The sequence below is a fragment of the Octopus bimaculoides genome, chromosome 25 (genome assembly GCF_046866305.1).
Source record: "Octopus bimaculoides isolate indiv1 chromosome 25, ASM4686630v1, whole genome shotgun sequence".
Lineage (NCBI taxonomy): Eukaryota > Metazoa > Mollusca > Cephalopoda > Octopoda > Octopodidae > Octopus > Octopus bimaculoides.
Genome location: NC_142952.1, coordinates 13,646,912 through 13,668,840, shown reverse-complemented (window position 1 = coordinate 13,668,840; position 21,929 = coordinate 13,646,912). Strand labels below are relative to the sequence as shown.

General features: G+C 37.8%; 1 protein-coding gene across 1 annotated transcript in view; it reads left to right on the top strand.

The window, feature by feature from the left end:
- Window positions 1-21,929, top strand: part of LOC106876484 (uncharacterized) — a 30,288-nt gene that overhangs the window by 2,331 nt on the left and 6,028 nt on the right. Inside the window, exons 2-11 of the mRNA XM_014925047.3 lie at window positions 3,661-3,749; window positions 4,645-4,743; window positions 7,123-7,239; window positions 9,531-9,620; window positions 9,993-10,174; window positions 11,750-11,945; window positions 15,729-15,903; window positions 17,525-17,701; window positions 20,112-20,231; window positions 20,784-20,870. Of these exons, the coding sequence (XP_014780533.2) occupies window positions 3,661-3,749; window positions 4,645-4,743; window positions 7,123-7,239; window positions 9,531-9,620; window positions 9,993-10,174; window positions 11,750-11,945; window positions 15,729-15,903; window positions 17,525-17,701; window positions 20,112-20,231; window positions 20,784-20,870 (1,332 nt within the window). The remainder of the gene's footprint in view (window positions 1-3,660; window positions 3,750-4,644; window positions 4,744-7,122; window positions 7,240-9,530; window positions 9,621-9,992; window positions 10,175-11,749; window positions 11,946-15,728; window positions 15,904-17,524; window positions 17,702-20,111; window positions 20,232-20,783; window positions 20,871-21,929) is intronic.

The window sequence follows — 21,929 nt, the reverse complement described above, 5'->3', positions numbered from 1 at the left end:
CTAGTTATTCTAAATTCCATTTGGATCAGTTGATGTAGCTAGAATGAGTGCTGCCCCGTGCGGCCCTTGAGCTTGCTGTTCCCTACTCCAATACAGTACACCCAAAAGTACCCCTCCCCTTCAATAAAAGTGTCGCCCAGGGCGGACCGTTCCCTCCTCCCAGCTATGTTAATGATTAGGAGGCGAAAGAATGCCGATTAGGATGCATCATAGGAACATATATGACTCAGTCTCGGATGTTCCTCTCATGCATCTTTCTATCTGTCTGTCTGCTGTTTGGTTTGAGAGCTTCTGTATAGTTAGTTGGTCTAGTAGAAATAGTAGCTAAATCTCCTTCAAATCACACATTACATACTTAAATAAAGATACATTGGATATACTTCTTCGTATCCTTAAAAAGATGGGATGGTCACGGAAGACAAGATTCCTGACTCTTACGGCAAAGCCTTTTTTTTTTATCAGACAGAGATATGGATGTGAGTGACGTCCTCTCTTATATTCGTTATAGCCTAACCGGATGTTTTTCGTTTACTTCCAACGACTTGAAAATTATTCAGTTTTCAGTGGATTGTTTTCAAATTTTTCTGACTGATGTAGTTTTGCATGCTGGTGGCGAGAATCGCGATCATTTTTTTCGAAAAATGAACTGAAATAAAATGAGAAGCATTTAAAGTTATGTAATTTTAGCCAATGAAATAAGTCCGTCCTCAAAAGCGGAAGTCGAAACTGTTTGTTGCCATGGCAACGCCAGTGGTTATCCGCGGAGCTGTATATATATTTTTGAAAGTGACAACATAAAAGGATCCCTAAAATAGAAAGAAAGACGTATTTTTGAAACTGAAGACATGACAAATCCTTGAATTTTAAAAACAAAACAATTTTGAAATAATGTATAATTTCCTTTTTTATATGGAATGTAATGAAAAAAATTGAACATCTTTTTCGTTTTCTACCAACCAATTGAGGATTTACGTTTATATAAAATTAATTGCAATAGTCACAGGTCTTGCTTTGGACTCGCTAGAAATAACAGCAAAATTGAAACGAAAACATGGATTGTCAATAAAAGAAAACAACGATGCAATAAAACAATTTTTTTTCCTTGAGATCGCATTTTTCGTACCACATAAACTTGCAGATACAAGCTCACTGTGGAGCTATGAGTGCCACAGTGCTGCTTATTCCCTCACTTGAGACGGGCCCAAGAACTTGTTCAGTATGGGTTCCGTCTAGCAAGCTTACAAATTCCAATGCTGTGTTTCACCATTCTGTGGCGAAATTGGTACCCTGGTATCTCAGGAATATGCGAGCATGTGCATCACAGGTGACAGTAAATAGTTGTTTTTGGCCGAATTGATTGTTGAATGCAGTCTGCAAGTTTGTTACGATCTCTAGAGGGCACAACAAAAAGGGAAAACAAAACCCCTTGAGTTTCGCAACACACACTGGCGAAAACTAACTTCGGGTAACATTCGAACCCCGGTTGTCTTATTTTCTCCTCGAAAATACAGTTTCATCTATTTCAACAATTCTGCTGGGACCACCAGCAATCTTCATTGAATTGCGAAGCAAATCTCCCTTAAATATATTCTATAGTGTACTATGATAGTGATATCAGTCCCTAATTCCTCCTTACAAAATCTAGTAGCTGTCAATTCTTTCACTGTGAGGAGATTGATTTGAAATTCAGTGTTCCAGAATTATACAAGAACACAAATTAGTCAAAACATTTCAGTGCAACTTTTCATGCAAATAACTGCAGGAAAAGTTCAAAATACAGGATGATGAAGAGTTGCCAGACCAGTTTACAGACATTGCCAAGATGTTGGGAGTGAAAGATTCTTCCAAACCATACTCAGCTATGAAACTGGTAATGCTCTCTGATTCATGTAAAGCATCAATATATTGGTTGGCTATATATATATATATATATATATATATATGTGTGTGTGTGTGTGTATATATATATATATATATATATATATATATATATATATATATATACACATCATCATCATCATCGTTTAATATCCGCTTTCCATGTTGGCATGGGTTGGACGGTTTGACTGAGGACTGGTGAGCCAGAGGCTGCACCAGGCTCAATCTGATCTGGCAAAGTTTCTACAGCTGGATGCCCTTCCTAACGCCAATCACTACAAGAGTGTAGTGGGTGCTTTTACATGCCATCGGCACGAAGGCCAGTCAGGCGGTTCTGTCAACGACCACGCTCAAAGGGTGTTTTTATGTGCTCACAGGAACCAGTCCGGCGGCAATGGCCATGCTCGAATATTGTTTTTCATGTGCTGGTAAGGCGACGCTGGCAACGATCACACTCGAATGATGGCTGGGCTTTATAAGGCATGGTTATTCTTCATGGCAACTTCTTCCGACAGAACTGTCTTCTCAATGGTTATCAATTCACAGAGGTTTATCTATGAACAAAACAATGCTCACATGCACTTTGGATTTCTTCCACAATTAATAGTGAGAGGTAAGCTTCATTGTCAATTAGTGCATCCTGTAGTATATAACAAAGGTGAAATAAATATACAATGTAATTCTATTAAATTGGTTTACTGAATTTTATCTTTTTTTTATAATGCATCCAAAGAAGGAAATGAGATGTGACGAATCATTTGAAATTCGGTTTTACTGTGATAAAGTCTGGCAGAAAAGGAAACTACAGTGTGTTTTGTGCTCTGAGGTTTTGGCGTCTACTTCACTAAAGCCCAGCTCATTTAAGAGGCACTTTGAAACGAAGCATCCCAGTTCAATAAATAGAGATGTCAACTTCTTCAGATACGAAGCCGACAGATTGACCAGTCCAGACTTGTTAATACAGGAATGTTTTCACTGAACATTACGGCTGGTTTCAAAGAAAATAGCTGTTGCTAAAAAGCCCCACAATATCAGCAGAGTTGATATTGCCTTGCTGCATAGATATCGTATCGAATGTGTTACAAAGGTCTGAACTTCAAAAGCCTAAGCATGTCTCTCTCTCTCTCTCTCAAACGATACTGTTAGCAGACGAATAACTGCACTGTCTGATAACATTCTGTCACAGTTGAACTTTGAACTTTTACATGATCCAGCTTGATGAAATGACGGGTGTTTCCAACTTTGCGTCTAAAGTGGACAAATTTTTTGAGGTACATGATATCAACTGAGAGCATGTCATTGGTGTATGCACCAACGGCGCTCCAGCAATGTTTGGTTGCCATTCTGGTTTTCAGACTTTGGTGAAAGAAAATCCCGCTGCACAATTTATCAACGAATACTAATGGTGAAAACCATTCCTGATGAGTTAAAAAATATTCTGAATTACGTGATTACAGTGGTGAACTTCATCAAAGCGAATGCACTCAACTCCCATCTATTTGCCTATTTGTGCAAAGAAAGTGATTCTGAATTTGAGATGCTTCTGTTGCACTCACAAGTGAGATGGCTTTCAAGAGGGAAAACAATAGAGGGTCAAACATACAGACACTCACACATACATATGCACATTTTTATATACATTAAGAACTCCAAAGGAAATAATAAAGTAACAGGTTTTTTTTTTGGGGGGGGGGTTTTAGAGTGAGTAGAATTAGTTTCAGTTGGGATTGAACCCATCATGATTTACAACTGCCCTTCACTCTAACCCTACTTCTCTTGTAGGTTATCTATTATTACCAGTTAACCCAGCTGAGAATGGAAACAGTTTTTTAATGACAGTACCAATGACCAATGGAAATGTCAAACAGCAGGTTAGTGTTCCTCTCTTACCATGATGTCGTCATCGTCATCACCAACATTTTAACATCTCATTTTCCATACTTGAAGGGGTCAGATGAGACTTTGTTGTGGCATAATTTTCTTTGCCTGGATTCCCTCCTTGTTGTCAATCTTCACCTATTTCCAAACAAAGTAATAATCATTTGTCCCCTCGCTTTTCCAGTCTGTTGAACAATGAACAGCCTAGACATGCTTTTTCTAAGTACTGCAAGCAAATAACACTATTAACGGTGAGGCTTTTGTTTTCGGTCTGTGCACTCGTATCAAGAAGCCCAGACATGCTTTTCGATGGACTGCAAGCAAACATCACCATTTGTATGAATGATGAGGCTTTTGTTTATAATCAGTATTCACATGTCAAATTGAAGGGGAATGCAACAATGTAGAAATTATTATTATTATTATTTAAGGTGACAAGCTGGCAGAAGTATTAGCATTGCTGGACAAAATGCTTAGCAGTATTTTGCCCGTTGCTACATTCTGAGTTCAAATTCCACAAAGGTCAACTTTGCTTTTCATCCTTTCAGGGTCGATTAAATAAGTACCAGTTATGCACTCGGGTTGATGTAATCAACATAATCTCTTCCCCCAAATTTGAGGCCTTGTGCTTCCAGTAGAAAGGATTGTTATTGTTTAGCACGCTGGACGAAATGCTTAGCAGTATTTCGCCTATTGCTACATTCTGAGTTCAAATTCTGCTGATGTTGACTTTGCCTTTCCTACTTTTGTGGTTGATAAAAATAAGTAGCGGCTGAGCACTGGGATTGATGTAATTGACTATCCTTCTCCCCCAAATTTCAAGCCTTGTGCCAATAGTAGAAAGGATTATTATTATTGTTGTTATTATTATTTTTATTATTATTTCAGCCCAGTAAAGTTGAATGGTCAAGTGTTGTGAAAGAAGAAAGTGTTGTGAAGGAAGAAAGTGATGATGATACTGGCAGTAAATCCGATTCTCCATCAGAGGTAAGTTGTCATAGCAATCCACCACCACCCATCTTTTATTTCTGATGAACTTTTGACCATTAATGATTTCCACATACTTCCTTTCTAAACAAAAATACAGCAGTAGCAGGAATGTCCGACAACACCCTCCACTATAAGAAATTACTATATCTATGCATCTTGTCATTTTTTGAATGCTGTTCCAGTATACTGATGCTTGAATGGATAGCAGACTCATCCTCATTTTCCTTCTACTTGTGATGTTCTTTGACTTTTAAGACTAATGAGGTATGAAATCTGGAAATCACATAACAGGTTACCCTCGTAGGAAGGCAGTAACTGTGAATAAAAACTTACACAAGGTAGAGTTTTTAGTCTTTCTGTAATAGGGCAACCATTCTACTGCCTATGATCTGATACAATGTACCTAGTACACTCTGTAAAATAGCTGTGACTGGTTATGGTACTGTTGGTAATTTAAGTTGGATGTATTTTCATGGCCTTTCTTTATTGGAAGGGAACCTAACTGAAGAAGCTATACAGTCTCTGTGGATTATATATTTACTGCAAATGTTGAATTGTATTCTTAGATAAGATTCTTCATTTTATTTGCTTCTTTTCTAGCTAAAGAAACTTAACCTTTTAGAATTTAAACCAGCCATATTTGGTTCAAATATTCTACCTGTTTTATGTTCAAAGTGGCCAGGTCTGGCCTCTCACCTCTACCCTACAGTGTCATTCTAAAAATAAAACAGTCGCATTATTGAAATTTTAAAGGTGGCAGCTGGAGAGCTGCATCAGGTCCCAGTTTGATTTAGCTTGGTTTCTGCAGCTGGATGCCCTTCCTAATGCTGCCAACCACTTTAAAGTGTGTGCTTTAACGTGGCATGGGCACAAGTGCTTTTCCGTTGCACTGACGCAAGTGATTTTTTTACATGGCACCAGCATAGGCCAATCCTCTTCATCAGGGGTAGCAGCTTTAGCACTTCTACTGTAGAGGATGGGTCTTGAGTAATATGAATACTAGAGGATTAGTCTATGCTTGACTCTCCTGGACAAGATAGTAGTCTCTCATTCACTTCATCCTTGCACATGTTCAGTCCACTGTTGGACGAATGTCTCAGCATGTTCTCTCTATCAATCATGGTCTGATGTTTTCTTCATCCATATTTGGGTGCCAAAGAATTTAATAAAGTCTTCATTCCAACTTTTGCAAGGTCTTCCCCTCCTTTTTTCTGGATGTAGTGTCCACTCTGTCAATTTGCTATTCCATCTATTGTCCTTTCTTCTGGACATCTGTTTCACGAAAGACCATTTTAGAGTTTTTATTTTCCTGATAATATCTGTTAAAACTGTTTCCACTCTAATCCTATTACTTCTCCACTTATCTGTTTTGTTAATCTTCAGCATTCTCCTTTCCATGGCTCTTTGTGTTGATCTTCATTTATTTGCAATGCTCTTGTTGTCCTTATTTCTGATGCATGGAAGGCAGCACACAATGGTTGAAGACCTTTTCTTTCAGACACATGGAAGTTACTGCTTATGATGTGATTCTATAGATCATTAAAATATGAAAGAATTGATCAAACTTATTTCATTTTTAATAAGTGGCTCAGATTATTTCAAAGAGAAACCAAAAATGAATTTAGCTACACTTTTACTTACTAAAGTTGTTTATTATTTTTATATAGGCACAGGCATAGCTGTGTGGTAAGAAGTTTACTGCCCAACCGCATAGTTCTGGGTTCAGTCCCTCTGCTTGATACCTGGGGCAAGTGTCTTCTACTATAGCCTCGAGCCGACCAAAGCCTTCTGAGCAGATTTGGTTGGCAGAAACTGAAAGAAGCTCATTGTGTGTGCCTGTGTTTGTGTTTGAACTGTCACTGCTTGACAGCTAATGCTGGTTTGTTTACATTCCTGTAACTTAGCAGTTTGATAAAAGAGACCAAAAGAAAAAGTACATCATCATCATCATTTAGCATCTGTTTTCCATGCTAGCATGGGTGTTAGACAGTTTGACTGGAACTGGCAAGCCATAGAGCTGTCTTGGGCACTAGGCTTCAGTCTGTTTTGGCTTGGTTTCTATGGCTGGATGTCATTCGTAACACCAACTACTCTATAAATGTACTGTGTGTCTTTTACTTGTCACTGGCACAGGTGCCTCACATGTGACACCAGCACTGGCGACGACTATGATTTCGCTTGGCTTGACATGTCTTCTCAAGCATAAAGGTCAATTTGTTTGTCTAAAACCTTTCAAGGCAGTGACCCAGCATAGCTGTAGTCCATATAAAAAAAATTTAAAAACAGGCGATAAAAGGTGTGTGTGTGTGTGTGCTGGTAGAGCAATGCCCATAGCCTTTTCATGCCACAATTCTTTTGTATGTATTTTTCTATCAGAACACTCCTGTAAAGAAACTATGGTCATGCCAACAAGCTGGATGTGAACAGGTTTTCAAGAAGTTATCAAAATTAAAGATACATTTGATGAGACATACTGGAGAACGACCATTCCGGGTAACAATCTTTTAGTCTTTTGCTAATTTGATTATTTGTTTTGTTTTTTTTTTAACTTCCCTTGAAGAAACTTTCAGTTTTATAATTTCTCTATGAGCCACAGGCATGGCCAAATTGGTTAAAAAGTTTACTTTCCAACCATCTAGTTTCACGTTCAATCCCACTTCACAGCACCTTGGGCAAGAGTTTTCTACTGCAGGCCCTGGCTGGCTGACTAAAGCCTTGGTGACTGGGTATTTGATAGATGAAAGCTGAGAGAAACTGTTCATGCATATGTACACACATTCACATGTACACAAACACTTCAAAAGTAAATAGACATCATCATTTTTGAAGGTTTTTTTCTAGAAACAAGATAATGTCATTTGGTGCATTTAGGTATTTAAGTAACTATTTAGTGTACATTCTTTGTGCATGATACATTAACAAGTTTGAAGCACCAAGTAGTGACTGCATTGAGGGCTGTCTATTTACTTTTGAGATGCGCGCGCATATATATATATATATATATATATACAAATAGTAAATGAGTATATGCATATATACGTACAGGTATGTGCATACCGACATCCACCTGTATGTATAGGTGCATATCTGGGTACAGGACATTGCAAACAAAACGTAGACGAGAAAACACACAAGCCACATAGAGAACATTCTTCTTCATCAGCTACCCCCGTATATATACATATATGTATGACGGTAAGATCAACAAAAAAGTACTCCATCTGATGTGAGATAACTATTGTCTAATGAGCACAGTATATATTTTTATGAGCTACTAAGAGTTTCATCCAATGAAAACAACACAGACAGCATTTTATGGCCTGTCTGGTGCCTGATGCACTCTTCAGGCTGTGCTCACATGGCATATACAAACTAAGACTGGATGATAGAATATGAAAAGAAAAGAAAAGGTGAGAAGGAAGATGTAAAAGATGGAAGGGTAAAGACACTGGAAAACGAAAGGCAAAGGAAGAAATAAAAAGGGGTAGAATATACGTATGTACATATAGCATTTACAATTTATATATATATATATACATACACACACACAAAGATATGCGTGTGTGTGTGAGTGTGTTGGAATCTCCTGTCAAAGACTATATGAGTGGTCAGTTTTTGCTGAACAATTGGCTCAAATGGTTTTGTTTATAGTGATCAAATGTACATGCTGTACATTAGCTCACTCTTTCTATCAAATTAATGTTGCCTGAACACCTGTTGGTGTATCACATGTCAGGTGTCAAAAGTGATTGCAGAGCAATGTCAGATGAAGTGTATTGCTCAATGCAATGCACCACCTGGACCAGGAATCGAAGCCATGGTCTTGTGGTCATGAGTGCAACACCCTAACCACTAAGCCATGTACCCTCACACGTACACACACACACACACACATTTATATTTGTATGTGTATGCGTGAGTGTTTACATTTGTGCCTCTCCAAAAATCATTGGGCTACAAGTAGTGACATTGTTGTCAGCTCTCATAGCAAATCCTGCTGGTTTTGCCCCATAGATGTGCAGAATAAGAGATTCTTTACTTGAAAAACAGATAAGGGTTAGGAGCAGGAAAGATATTCAGCTGTAAAACAATGCCTCAATAATATATTCATTTAATCCATACTAACATAGAAAGACAGGCTTGTAGACAAACAAATAAATGTGTTTGCAAAATGGTTATTTAATTGATTGTCAGTTACTGCTGACTGTGTTTTGTTCATACGCAAGGTACCTGTTTCTGATTGACTCAGTGCAAGGGATGCTCTATACCAGGGCTTGCCAACCTGAGGCCTGTGGGCTGCATGCAACCTGCAGACTTTTATCTTGTAGCCTGCTTGATACTTTTCTTGAATTGGGTTTATTTAAACAAACATTTAAAAAATTTTATCAAAAATTAAAGATTGTACTGAAAAGTAAAAAAGAAAGATACTGTTTTTGCAACGATATTTCATGTTGAATCAACAATCATTCATTCATTATTGTAATAGTAGCATGAGAAAGCATCTGTCAGTATACAAGCGGCCCTCAAAAAACTTTCTGTGATTGATGTGGCCCACAATGTAATTCAAGTTGGCCAGGCCTGCTCAATACTCTCATTGACTTGCTAGAAATAACAGCTGAATCTTTCTCAAATCAAACCCTGCTATCTTAAGAGAGAGAGAGAATACATATTAGATAATATAGTCCTAGCTGTCTTTAAAAGAAGACTGTATGATCGCTGTCTTTAAGACTGCCTCTGTCGCTAATATATATTCTTATATGTGTGTATATGTCTTTCTATTTAAGTGTAACCAGCTTGGCTGTGACTGGGCTTTCACCACAGCATACAAACTGAAGAGACATGTTGAGTCACATCAGGGAAGAAAAGACTACATTGTAAGTAAGAAATCATTTTCTTTGTCATTTCCAATTATCATTTGGGAAAGTATTACTTCTAAAATCTTTAACAGAACTATTTTTAACAGATTAACAAGGTGCAGGTGTGGCTGTGTGGTAAGAAGCTTGCTTCCCAACCACATGGTTCTTGGTTCAGTCCTACTGCATTGGCACCTTGGGCTGGAGTCTTCCACTATAGACTCGGGTCAACCAAAGCCTTGTGTGTAGAAACTGAAAGCCCATCGTGTGTGTTAATAAATAAGCATTATATTTGCCAGAGTAATCTGAATGCTAAAGTGTTAAACAAAATTAAATGTTTGTTGTTTTATGTTCTTGCTCCACTCATCGTTACCACTTTTTCCTTTTTTTAAGTGTGACATTGATGGTTGTGGTAGAAAGTTTACAACAATCTACAACTTAAATTCTCACAAGAAACTCCATGAACGTCCATGTAATGAAGTTTGCCCCAAACCCAACTGTAACCAGAGGTACCCAACAAAACGGCAACTTGATTTACATTTAAAGAATCATGCTGATGTGGAGAAAACTTATAAGTAAGTCCACTATCTCTTTCCCTCCCCTTCTCTCCCCCCACCTCATTCAGGTTCAGTTAGCTTTAAGCACCTTGTTTCCTTACTTACTCAGCCATGTTTTTTTTACCTGTAGATCTTTATTACCAGTTGCTTAGGATGGTTATCAGCCAAACCAACCTCACTGATCCAAAGGAGTATTTCTCTTTCTCCCCTACTTAACTTACAAAAGATAAAAATCAAGGCAAAGTGCTAGGTATGGGATATAAACTTGTTACAAATACAACTCAGATATTGATTTGGTTTATTAATTAGTGGGGTGTTTTTATTTATGTCTCAGTTCTCCTAAAGCCTCTGTTAATAAGAGTTTTAACTAACTATTTATGGCAGAATTCTGGTTTAAGCATCACTTACAACTCCTCATAACTTTTCTATATATTTTTGGACTTTTCAGAAAATTTTTGTGAATCTGTGTTCTACCTACAGAAATTCATACAATTAGGCAAAAAAAACTTTTTGTGTGTGATTTATGGGTGATTTAGCTGTTGTTTTTACCACATCTCATGAACACAATGATGATGCACCCAAGAGTGGTCCATTGTTGGAATTTAGGCAAAAAATTCAGACTGTATTTCAAACTCTGATTAAAAAAAAAATTCAGAAAAATAAGTGAAGGTGCATTGCATAGTGGTTAGAGTGTTGGGCTTGCAATCATAAAGTGTCTGGATCATGCATCCCCTGTCCTTAAATAGGGCACATCATTTCTTGTTGCTCTAGTCTGCTCAGCTGAAGATGAGTACCAGCTGACTGTTGGTGCAACAGTGCTGCCCTCCCTCCACTTGCCATGTCCTCAATGCGCTGCAGGGTCAATAATTAGGCAGGTCTTTGTCTCCTCACAACTACATAGGAGCCAAAAACAATTAGTAAAAGTGGGCTGCAAGCTAAAGGATCGAATTTGCTTTAACCATCTTAGCATCATACTAGTTTGACATCAGTGTTTTATTTCAATGGTTTTTATTTTTTTGCCTAATGGACCCCTTTGATTCCTATTTTACTCTACTGGGCCTCCATAACTATTCAATGTATATATAAAAAAAAAAAATCCTACAGTATTTTTATATTTAAATATTATTAGGAATTGTTGTTAAAATATCTTGTGTATTGTAGAATATAAGCAATTTATTGTACATAAATTTTTACAACAAAATCTTATATGGACCACAAGAGCCATATAGGTCCCGGTTGAGAACCTCCGATTTAGATGTTTCAGATCACTGTTAATCTTTATCCAGTATTTCTGTTGACATTCTCAAGAGTAAGGGTCATCTTGCAGGATGCTAAATATCTTTTATGACCTCACACATGGCTTAAAAATGACTAAATCTAATCTGGCTCACACCATAACAGACCAAAGTAGGTTCTTAACTCTTACATCAATTTTCTAGTTTTTGCATCGATTCCTTCAGCATCAAAATATTTAAATTTATTTGTAATTAAAAACTTGCATTGATGAAAAATAAATTAATTTTTCTTTCAGTTCTCCCTTTAGTGCTAATTACCAAACAAATAAAATTTTCTAATCAACTGTCTTCTATTCAGATGTCCTGTTGATGGCTGTAACAAAGTTTTCCTTTCTCCTAACTGCATGGGATCTCATGCCCGTGTTCATCAACAGGACCGAGATGACCTGGTCTGCAAGTATGATGGCTGTGGTAAAGTTTTCAATAAAGTCTGTCGTCTTAAACAACACATGCGCTGTCACACTGGCGAGAAACCATATCAGTGTCGTGTTGATGTGAGTATTTTTAACCAGTACAATTTGTGTCTGTTATAAAGTATCAAGCTACCAACCAATAGTCAAATGTTCAAACAGTTACTGTATTTAGGGCTGGTTTACTATCCATAGAGGCCCTAAGCACTTAAGAGATTTTGGTGGCCCCCATACATATGTAATTCAAAATATGAACAATAATAAACCATAAAATAAATTTTTATTTTTCAAAATGAAACAAAACTAACAGTAAGATGGAAAATAATGTTTATTTTTATATATACTTCCACTTTATTTATATTTGAAAAGTGTTCTCCTACTTTTTTAATTACAAAGTCTTTGATCAGCTCCTCACTATGACACCATGAACACTTTGGAATTATATTTCTGTTCATATAAACCACTTCAAGTATTAGTTTAGCAAGTTTTAAAGTGATTTCTTTTGTGCTGTAAACCATTTACCATTTCTGTGGTGCCCCACTTCCTTCGATGCTTTAAGCACATGCCTATTTTCTGTAATGGTTCATTTAATGTTGACTGTTTTGATGATGTTGATCACAAGTGTCTATGATCTAGTTGAATCCAGTCCACGTGAATCTTGGGCCACTGAGTTGACTATTTAGGAGTTTAGCATTGAGTTAGATCCACTCATGTTCTTGAGAAATAGGAATAGCTCTATTGGGTTGATAGAGATGATATTTTCAGTGATTTGAGACATCTTACGGTAGATGTTATATTGGTATACTAAGATGGAGAGTGGGAAAATAACAACTGAGAAGTTGTAGTAAAAAATAACTTTATCTTTTTTTTTGCTAAAATTATATGTGTAGGTGTATGTATATATCAGGACAATTACTCCCCATAGGACAATTCCCCCCGACAACAATTACCCCCTCTCCAATATATTAAGTTTTAAATCATCATCTGTTGTCCTTGGGGGTAATTGTCCTTGGGTTGGAAGTTAGTGTTCATGGGGGTAAATGTCCGTGTGTGTGTGTAAATATATGCATATATATATATATATATATATATATATATATATATATATATATATATATATGTGTGTGTATGTATATATATATGTGTGTGTATGTATATATATATGTGTGTGTATGTATATATATATGTGTGTGTATGTATATATATATGTGTGTGTATGTATATATATATGTGTGTATGTATGTATATATATATGTGTATGTATGTATATATATATGTGTGTGTATGTATCATCATCATCATCATCATCGTTTAACGTCCGCTTTCCATGCTAGCATGGGTTGGACGATTTGACTGAGGACTGGTGAAACCGGATGGCAACACCAGGCTCCAGTCTGATTTGGCAGAGTTTCTACAGCTGGATGCCCTTCCTAACGCCAACCACTCAGAGAGTGTAGTGGGTGCTTTTACGTGTCACCCGCACGAAAACGGCCACGCTCGAAATGGTGTCTTTTATGTGCCACCCGCACAAGCCAGTCCAGGGGCACTGGCAACGATCTCGCTCGAAAATCCTACAGGAGCCAGTCAGGCGGTACTGGCAACGGCCACGCTCAAAATGGTGCATCTCATGTGCCACCCGCACAAGAACCAGTCCAGGGGCACTGGCAACGATCTTACTTGGCTTGCCGGGTCTTCTCACGCACAGCACATTTCCAAAGGTCTCGGTCCGTAGTCATCGCCTCGGTGAGGCCCAATGTACGAAGGTCTTGCCTCACCACCTCAGCCCAGGTCTTCCTGGGCCTACCTCTTCCACGGGTTCCCTCAACTGTTAGGGTGTGGCACTTTTTCACGCAGCTATCCTCCTCCATTCTCACCACATGTCCATACCAGCGCAATCGTCTCTCTTGCACGCCACAACTGATGCTTCTAATGTTCAGCTTTTCTCTCAAGATACTTACACTCTGACGGGTATTCACATTGACATTACACATCCAACGGAGCATACTGGCTTCATTCCTTGCGAGCTTACGTATGTCCTCAGCAGTTACAGCCCATGTTTCACTGCCATGTAGCATGGTTGTTCGTACGCATGCGTCATACAGTCTGCCTTTTACTCTGAGTGAGAGTCCCTTTGTCGCCAGCAGGGGTAAGAGCTCTCTAAACTTTGCCCAGGCTATTCTTATTCTAGCAGCTACACTTTCAGCGCACCCACCCCCACTACTAACTTGGTCGCCCAGATAGCGGAAGCTATCGACTACCTCTAGTTTTTCACCCTGGAATGAGATAGAAGTTGTTTCCTGTTTGTTTGCAGTCTTTATTGCACCTGAACATCTGCCACAAACAAAAACTAACTTGCTAGTTAACCTGCCTTTGATGTTGCTGCACCTCTTATGTGTCCATAGCTTGCACCGGGTACATCTTATAGAGTTACTACCTAGTCCTTTTCTACATACTGAGCAGGGCCATCTACCTGAAGGGGTTTGTGTTTTATCTACCTTCCTACTTATTAGGATTTTGGTTTTAGCTAGGTTGACTCTAAGGCCCTTCAATTCTAGACCTTGCTTCCACACCTGAAACTTCTCCTCTAGTTCTGATAGTGACTCCGCAATTAGGGCAAGGTCATCAGCATAGAGGAGCTCCCAGGGGCAACCTGTCTTGAACTCCTCTGTGATTGCCTGGAGGACTATGGTAAATAAGAGGGGGCTGAGGACGGAACCTTGGTGGACCCCTACCCCTACCTCTATGTATGTGTATATATATATATGTGTGTATATATATATATACAAGGGTTGAACAAAATAATGGAAATACCTTAAAATTTCAAACAAATTTATTTTAATATGGGGTACGACCACCTTTGGCAGTAATTACAGCTTAAATTCTACGAGGTATGGACTCATACAAATGTTTGATTTTTTTCCAAAGGAATTTTTGTCCATTCTTCAGCTAAAATAGTCTCTAGTTCTTGTAGTGATGATGGTGGAGGATATCGACTCTTTACTTGCTTTTCTAAAATGCACCATAAATGTTCAGTAATATTGAAATCTGGGGACTGTGGTGGCCAGATAAGATGATCAACTCCACTAGAATGTTCCTCGTGCCATTCAGTAACAACTCTAACTGTGTAAATTGATGCATTATCATCCTGTGCGCTTCCCTCCGGAAACAGTCCTGCAACCATAGGATGAATTTGATCAGATAAAATGCTTAAATAGTCTTGACTATTAATTCTGCTACAAAGGGAAACCATTGGGCCAGTGTTAATTGTTTGTCTACGTTCCCATAACTTAGCAATTTAGCAAAAAAGATGATTGAATAAGTAGCAGGCTTTAAAGAATAACTATTGGAGTTGATTCATTTGATTAAAACACTTCAAGGCAGTGCTGCCCCAGCATAGCCACAGTCCAACCATCCACATGTACAACTACAAAATAAATAAATAAATAAAACGATTTTCAGATGTTGGGCAGCTGCACATACAATAACTATGGCAGCATCCGGCAACAGAAGCCTCCTTCAGATCCAGGCATTTACTGCCTGCCATTGTCTCTCACTCAGTCGCTTTCAAGCATCAGTTGTGTTTGAATGAAAAGTGTTGAAAAATATAAATCCAACATACGACCAGATCGACTTAAGACCAATCAGTCAGAACAGAACTTGGTCATAAGTTGAGTAGGTGTATATAAATCCTGTGATGAACCAGCTCCCTTTCTAATGAGGAATATATATGCCAAAAAGACTGGGAACCCAGACATATGCTCCTTACAGAATAATGTGACTCACCAGATGTATGTAAAAGACCCTACACATTAGATGTTTCCTGTTTAACTTAATCCTTCATCTTTGTTTCCTTTTCTCTTTTTCCAGGGTTGTTCTTGGGCCTTTGCAACAGCCAGTAAATTAAAACGCCACATGAGCAAACATACTGGTGTTCGAAAATGGCTGTGCAATGCATGTGGCAAAGCATTCTTGCGAGCTGAACATCTGAAAGGTCATTTAGTAACTCACAGTGGAACAAAACCATTCCAGTGTCCAGTAGATGGTAAGTAACTTGCTGGATCACTTCAACATCCATTACAATCACAAATATTATTATTATTTTCTTAATGTTTAGTCACAGGTGTGGCTGTGTGGTTAAGAAGTCTCATTTCATAACAAAGTGATTTCAGATACTATCTCACTGCTTGGCATCTTTAGCAGCTGTCTCCTTAGACGTTAACAATTCAACTCTAGAATATGGGCTCAGTAAGTCTCATCCAACTCTTTCCACTTTGGAAAAGGTAAATGTAAAAACAATGATGATGTCTGTTAGATGGAACTTATCTTATTTATATGATTACTGTGTTAAACAGTCTCTGCCGTCTCATGGGAAGGTTTTGAGTTCAACACCATAAGCTGCTAATGCATATATTTACAGATGAACCAGTAGATGTTGGTGGGGGAAGCATTCTCTACATCAGGTATAGGCAGCCTTCATCAAGAAGTGGGTTGCACTACTAAGAAAATTGAAGGTACTGTTCAGAAAGTCCCATGGCTGCAGTTTGTCCGTAACTGGTCTACGTGGTGGCTTGACTTGCTAGATATAGTGGCTTTTTTTTGTTAGATTTTTTTAAATTTTTTTTTTTTAGAAAAAACAAAACAATGTATTTAATATACTATTTCTGAATTAGAAACAGGATGCTCATTACTGAAACTGCTTTCCTCATATGTCTGAGAGGTTATGACTGGTTTGGGGAGTCAGATAAACAGTAGCAATAATTCTTCATTCTTCACCATGGCATTGACAAATTTACAAAGTTTAAAAGCCATCTTTTAATTTTATCAAACATCACACTGTCTGCGCCCTTCTCAGTCCTCCCAGCTCTCCCATTTTGAAAAATACTGGATTAGCTCCCCATTACCATATCTCTGTTCATCACAGTTAATAATAATTAGTTAGACAATTATTTTACTAATTTTATATCACAACTGGTGATGGGATTGTTAGTTAAAGATTTCCAAAGAAGCCAGTCAAACAAGTTCACTGCATTTCTGGTAGCATTAGAGACAAAAGAATTTGTCCGTTGTATGCATTTTTTTTTTGTCCAGTTTCTTCCACAGTGTTTATACAAACACACACATGCACTATCAACAGGCATATTCCTGAGAGAGTGTTTTATCAGTAATGCTGTTTGTACTCAAGACATCCCAAAAATTCTCCATCTGAGATTCTTTAGATGAATAGATGAACACTTGGACATCAAGCAGTTCAACCAACACCAACTTGACCACATATTTACAAACAGTTTTGTTGCTTTGTAAGCAACCAGCTTGAACTCTCTTAAGAACTGAAGCAACACCAAAAAATAAAAAAATCATTCATTGATACATACATACATGCCAAAATATTCTACTTGTCATATGTTCAAATTGACCAGATCAGCTTCTCACACCAACCCTACAGTGTCATTGGATGCTAAAGGATTAATTATGAATTGTCAGAATTGCAAATATACAAATTAGGTATCCATTTTGGTGCTAGCCTACTGAATGACTACTTTATATAGCAACTGATTTTTACATGTGTGTAATATCATTCATTAAAATCATTCAAAAACTTGACTACTACCGTTTTTTTTTTTTTATCCTTTCTCTCTCTCTCTTTCTTTCCATTTTGTTTTTAGGTTGCAAGACTCGTTTCACTGCTAAAAGTAGTTTGTACATACACTTGAAGAAACATGACCATTCTGGAAAGAAGATTACCTACCATTGTCCTATGGAAGGCTGTGAGAAGAAATATTCTACCAAAGTCAGTCTGCGCAATCACATTATGAAACATTACAACAACAGCACCATTTCTGGTATGTTTTCCTAACTTTCATTTACCATTTTTTAAAGAAATCTATTGTTCTGTCTTCTTTAAGGCTATACTGAGTACTTAGCAAACACTAGATAAGATGGCCATCGGATGGGTTATTGGATATCAACCCCATGGTGTTAGGCTTCATGTTTTTGCCTTTTGTTTTTTTTTTGGGGGGGGGGCTTACATTTAATTTGTTTGCCATGTCAGTATGAAGAAAGATATATTCTTCATAATTTGGGTTCCTTCAAAATAGGGGTTTGTCACAATTTCCACTCTTCTCTCAAAGGGACAGTACTTCGATTTTATGAAATAAGGTGTAATGTCTTATATTTTGTGTTGTGGGGGGAAACTGATCAAATATTCACAATCAGAGGAGGAGAGTACTTAACACTCTATTATAACTTTTAGTAACTTTGTATGATGATAATGATGATGATGTTAACCACAGTATGGTATGTATGGTGGCAGTTAAGAACTTTGATACTGTATATATCGTAGGATTTTCGAGTGAGATCGTTGCCAGTGCCCCTGGACTGGCTTGTGCGGGTGGCACATAAAAGACACCATTTCGAGCGTGGCCGTTTTCGTGCAGGTGACACGTAAAAGCACCCACTACACTCTCTGAGTGGTTGGCGTTAGGAAGGGCATCCAGCTGTAGAAACTGCCAAATTAGATTGGAGCCTGGTGTTGCCATCCGGTTTCACCAGTCCTCAGTCAAATCGTCCAACCCATGCTAGCATGGAAAGCGGACGTTAAACGACGATGATGATGATGATGATGATGATATTTATTTATTTATTCGTTTGTGTGTGTAGGAATAAGGATCTTGACTATAATCAGAGATTGCAGTGGTTTGAATGCTGTTTAGAATATTTATGTTATTATTTATAATTAGTCAAAGTGAAGGTACATGGCTTAATAGTTAGGATATTTGGCTCATGGTCATATGGTCATGAGTTTTGATTCTTGGTGTCATGTTGTGTCCTTGTGCATGACACTTTATTTAATGTTGCTCCAGTCCACTCACCTGGCAAAAATGAGTAGTCCCTGTACTTAAAGGGGAGCCAGTCTTGTCATATTCTGTGTCCTGCTGAATCTTCTTGAGAACTACATTAAGGGTATGCATGTCTGTGGAGTGCACAACCACTTGTACATTAATTTCTTGAGCAGGCTGTACTCTTGATCAGATCAACTGGAACCCTTGTCATCGTAACTGACGGAGTGCCAGTTAATTAGTCTAAGGCAGTGAGCTGGCAGAATCACGAAAGCACAAGAAGAAACATTTTGCTCTTATAGATCCCTACATTTGGTTTTCAAATCCAGCTGAGGTCTTCTGTGCCTTTCTTACTTTCAAGGCTGATAAAGTACCACACAAGTTCTTTGGTTGATGATATCAATCAGCACCCTCTTTTCAGAACTGTTTGCCTTGTGTCTAACTCAGAAATATTTAATTAATCTTAGAAATGTCAACTTGAAAAGTAATTGCATTGTTAATTATAGATATTAAAACTATTAACAGAAATCACCTTTCAAGTTAATTACTGGTAGATTTTTTTTATAGAACATAGCTGTTAGTGACTTATTTACTATAAATTCTGGTGGCTTATAATAGAACACAGTTCTTAGTGACTACTGCACAATAAACTCTGGGGGATCACTCTGAATCTGAAGTTTGAAATTATGGACATTCAGTTACACTGTTTTAGTCATTCATCATCATTTAACTTCCTTTTTATATGCTAGCATGGGTTCGACAGTTTGACCGGAGCTGGTAAGGTCAAGGGCCTTACCAGTCTCCACTGTCTGCTCTGGCATGGTTTCTACAGCTTTATGCCCTTCCTAATGCCAACCACTCCACATAATGTACTGGGAGATTTTTATGTGACACCAGCACCAGTACTTTTAATGTAGCACCAGCACATTTTTCACCCTTATTATTCAAAATACTGTGACCAAATGGATTGGCAAAATCATTAGTGTGTTGGAAAAAAGGTCTTGCAGTATCATTTTTTCCATCCCTTTACATTCTGAGTTAAAATTTTGCTGTGGTCAACATTGCCTTTCCTCTTTCCAGGGTTGATAAAATAAAAGTGCTAATCAAATACTGAGGCTGATCGCGTCCATCAGACCTTCTCTTAAGAATTGCTGGCCTTGTACCAAAATTAGAATTTTAAAAGGCAGCAATCTGGCAGAATTGTTAGTGTGTAAAATGCTTAAGTGGCAATTCTTTTGGTTTCACATTCTGAGTTCAAATTCCACAGTGGTGGACTTAGCCTTTTATCCTTTCAAGGTTATTAAAATAAAGTACCCACTAGTACCCCATTCCCTGGAAATTTTAGGCTTTGTGCCTATAGTAGAAAGAATTATATAAAATACTTACCTCTTGCTATATTTCTTGCTCTACCCAGCTTCTGACAGTCCTCACTTGGATTTAGTGCCCCTCCTTGGCTCAGATGATATTTCCGATGGTGGTCTCGAGTCTCTTGGGCAGCATTCTCAGTCTGAGAATCAAGCAACACCTGTATCAGGTAAGTTCTTCACTCCTATTTGTCTTATGCCACGTACGTGTCAGATATATGCATACTCGCACAGACACAGACGTGTGTGTGTATTTATATATTAATTGATAGTAGGAGATGGATTTTGTATTAGACTTTTATTAGGTACAACATATGTTTCGAGCCATCAGTCTGGGTCTCTTCAAGCACATTGGTAAAGAAGTCTCACTAGATATTTTTTGTGCCGGCTGGCTTGTTGTTATACACTCATCCAGTTTGAGAATAAATAAAAGTAAAAAATATTGTAGAAAGGCAAAAGATTCAAATATGAACGTGGAAAACACTTGTTTCAGTTTAGATAAAATGACGTAATCAGCTTTTGCTGCCGTAACTGCTTAGAAGAATAAGAAGAAGGTGAAAGGAAGATTAATACTTGTCTAAGACGTCTTAGCTCGTGTGGTGTTGTGCTCTAAAAGGCTGAGTAAACCACATACAGGTTTCTTCATTGTTTCATTGTTGGTTATCTTTGTCGTCTTAAAACTTGTATTCCTGTCTGACTCTATAATTATGTGTATATTTCAGGAGTAAACCTCACCAATTCTTTATCTAATTCCATCCTTGGTTCTACTGATCCAGTATTAGTTGGTCCTTCAGATTATATGTCTACAGGTAAGTGTCTTTACTTTCAATCTGTCCTTTGATTATTTTGAACATTTCTAAACTGACAAATCTGTTAAAATGGTAAATTCTCAGACTAGGTGCTTAGGTGGTTTGCTTTGCAGCCATATATTTTCAGGTTCAGTCAAGTGTCTTCTATTGTAGGCCCTAGCCAACCAAATTTTGTGAGCGTGTTTGGTAGACAAACTGAAAAGAGTGTGTGTGTGTGTGTGTGTGAGTCTGCACATGAGTATGTATATTTGTGTCTCTTTGTCTTGACATTGCAAGCTAATTGTAATCAAACTTCCACCATCACATAAGCTGTGTCATTCATTTGCAACCTGGTGGTTCACAACCATTTTTTTGCTTATGGACCCCTTTGATTCCTATTTTATTCTAAACAAAAAATTCTATCAGTTTTATGTTGAAACTGGCCAGGTTTGGCCTCTCACACCAATCAATCCTACAATGTCATTCTAAAAATAAACACTCACATCATCAAAATCTCTAAGCTACAAGATAATACTTGATTAATTCAATACAGTATGAACCACATGGTTCCGGGTTGAATCCCACTGCATGGCACTTCAGGAAAGTGTCTTCAACTATATCCTCAGGCCAACCAAAGCCTTGTGAGTGGATGTTGTAGATGGAAGCTGAAAGAAGCTCGTCATATATCTATATCTGTGTGTGTGTGTGTGTGTTTCTTCCTCCATCACTGCTTGGTGTGTTTATGTTGCTGTAACTTAGCGGTTCAGCAAAAGAGGCTGATAGAATAAGTATTAGGCTTAAAAAGAAATAAGTTTTGGGGTCAATTTGTTTGACTAAAACTCTTCAAGGCAGAGCTCCAGCATGGTCGCAGTCAAATGACTGAAACAAGATTAAAGAAAAGAATAAAATAAGCATTACATTTCGCAGAGTAATCTGAATGCTCAAAAGATTTTAAATACTTTTAGGAATTGCATAAAAAAAATTGTTAAAATAATTTGTGTAATGTAGTAGTACAAGCAATTTAATGCTCATAAATTTTAACAATAAAATCTTATGTGGACCCTGGTTGAGAACCACTGG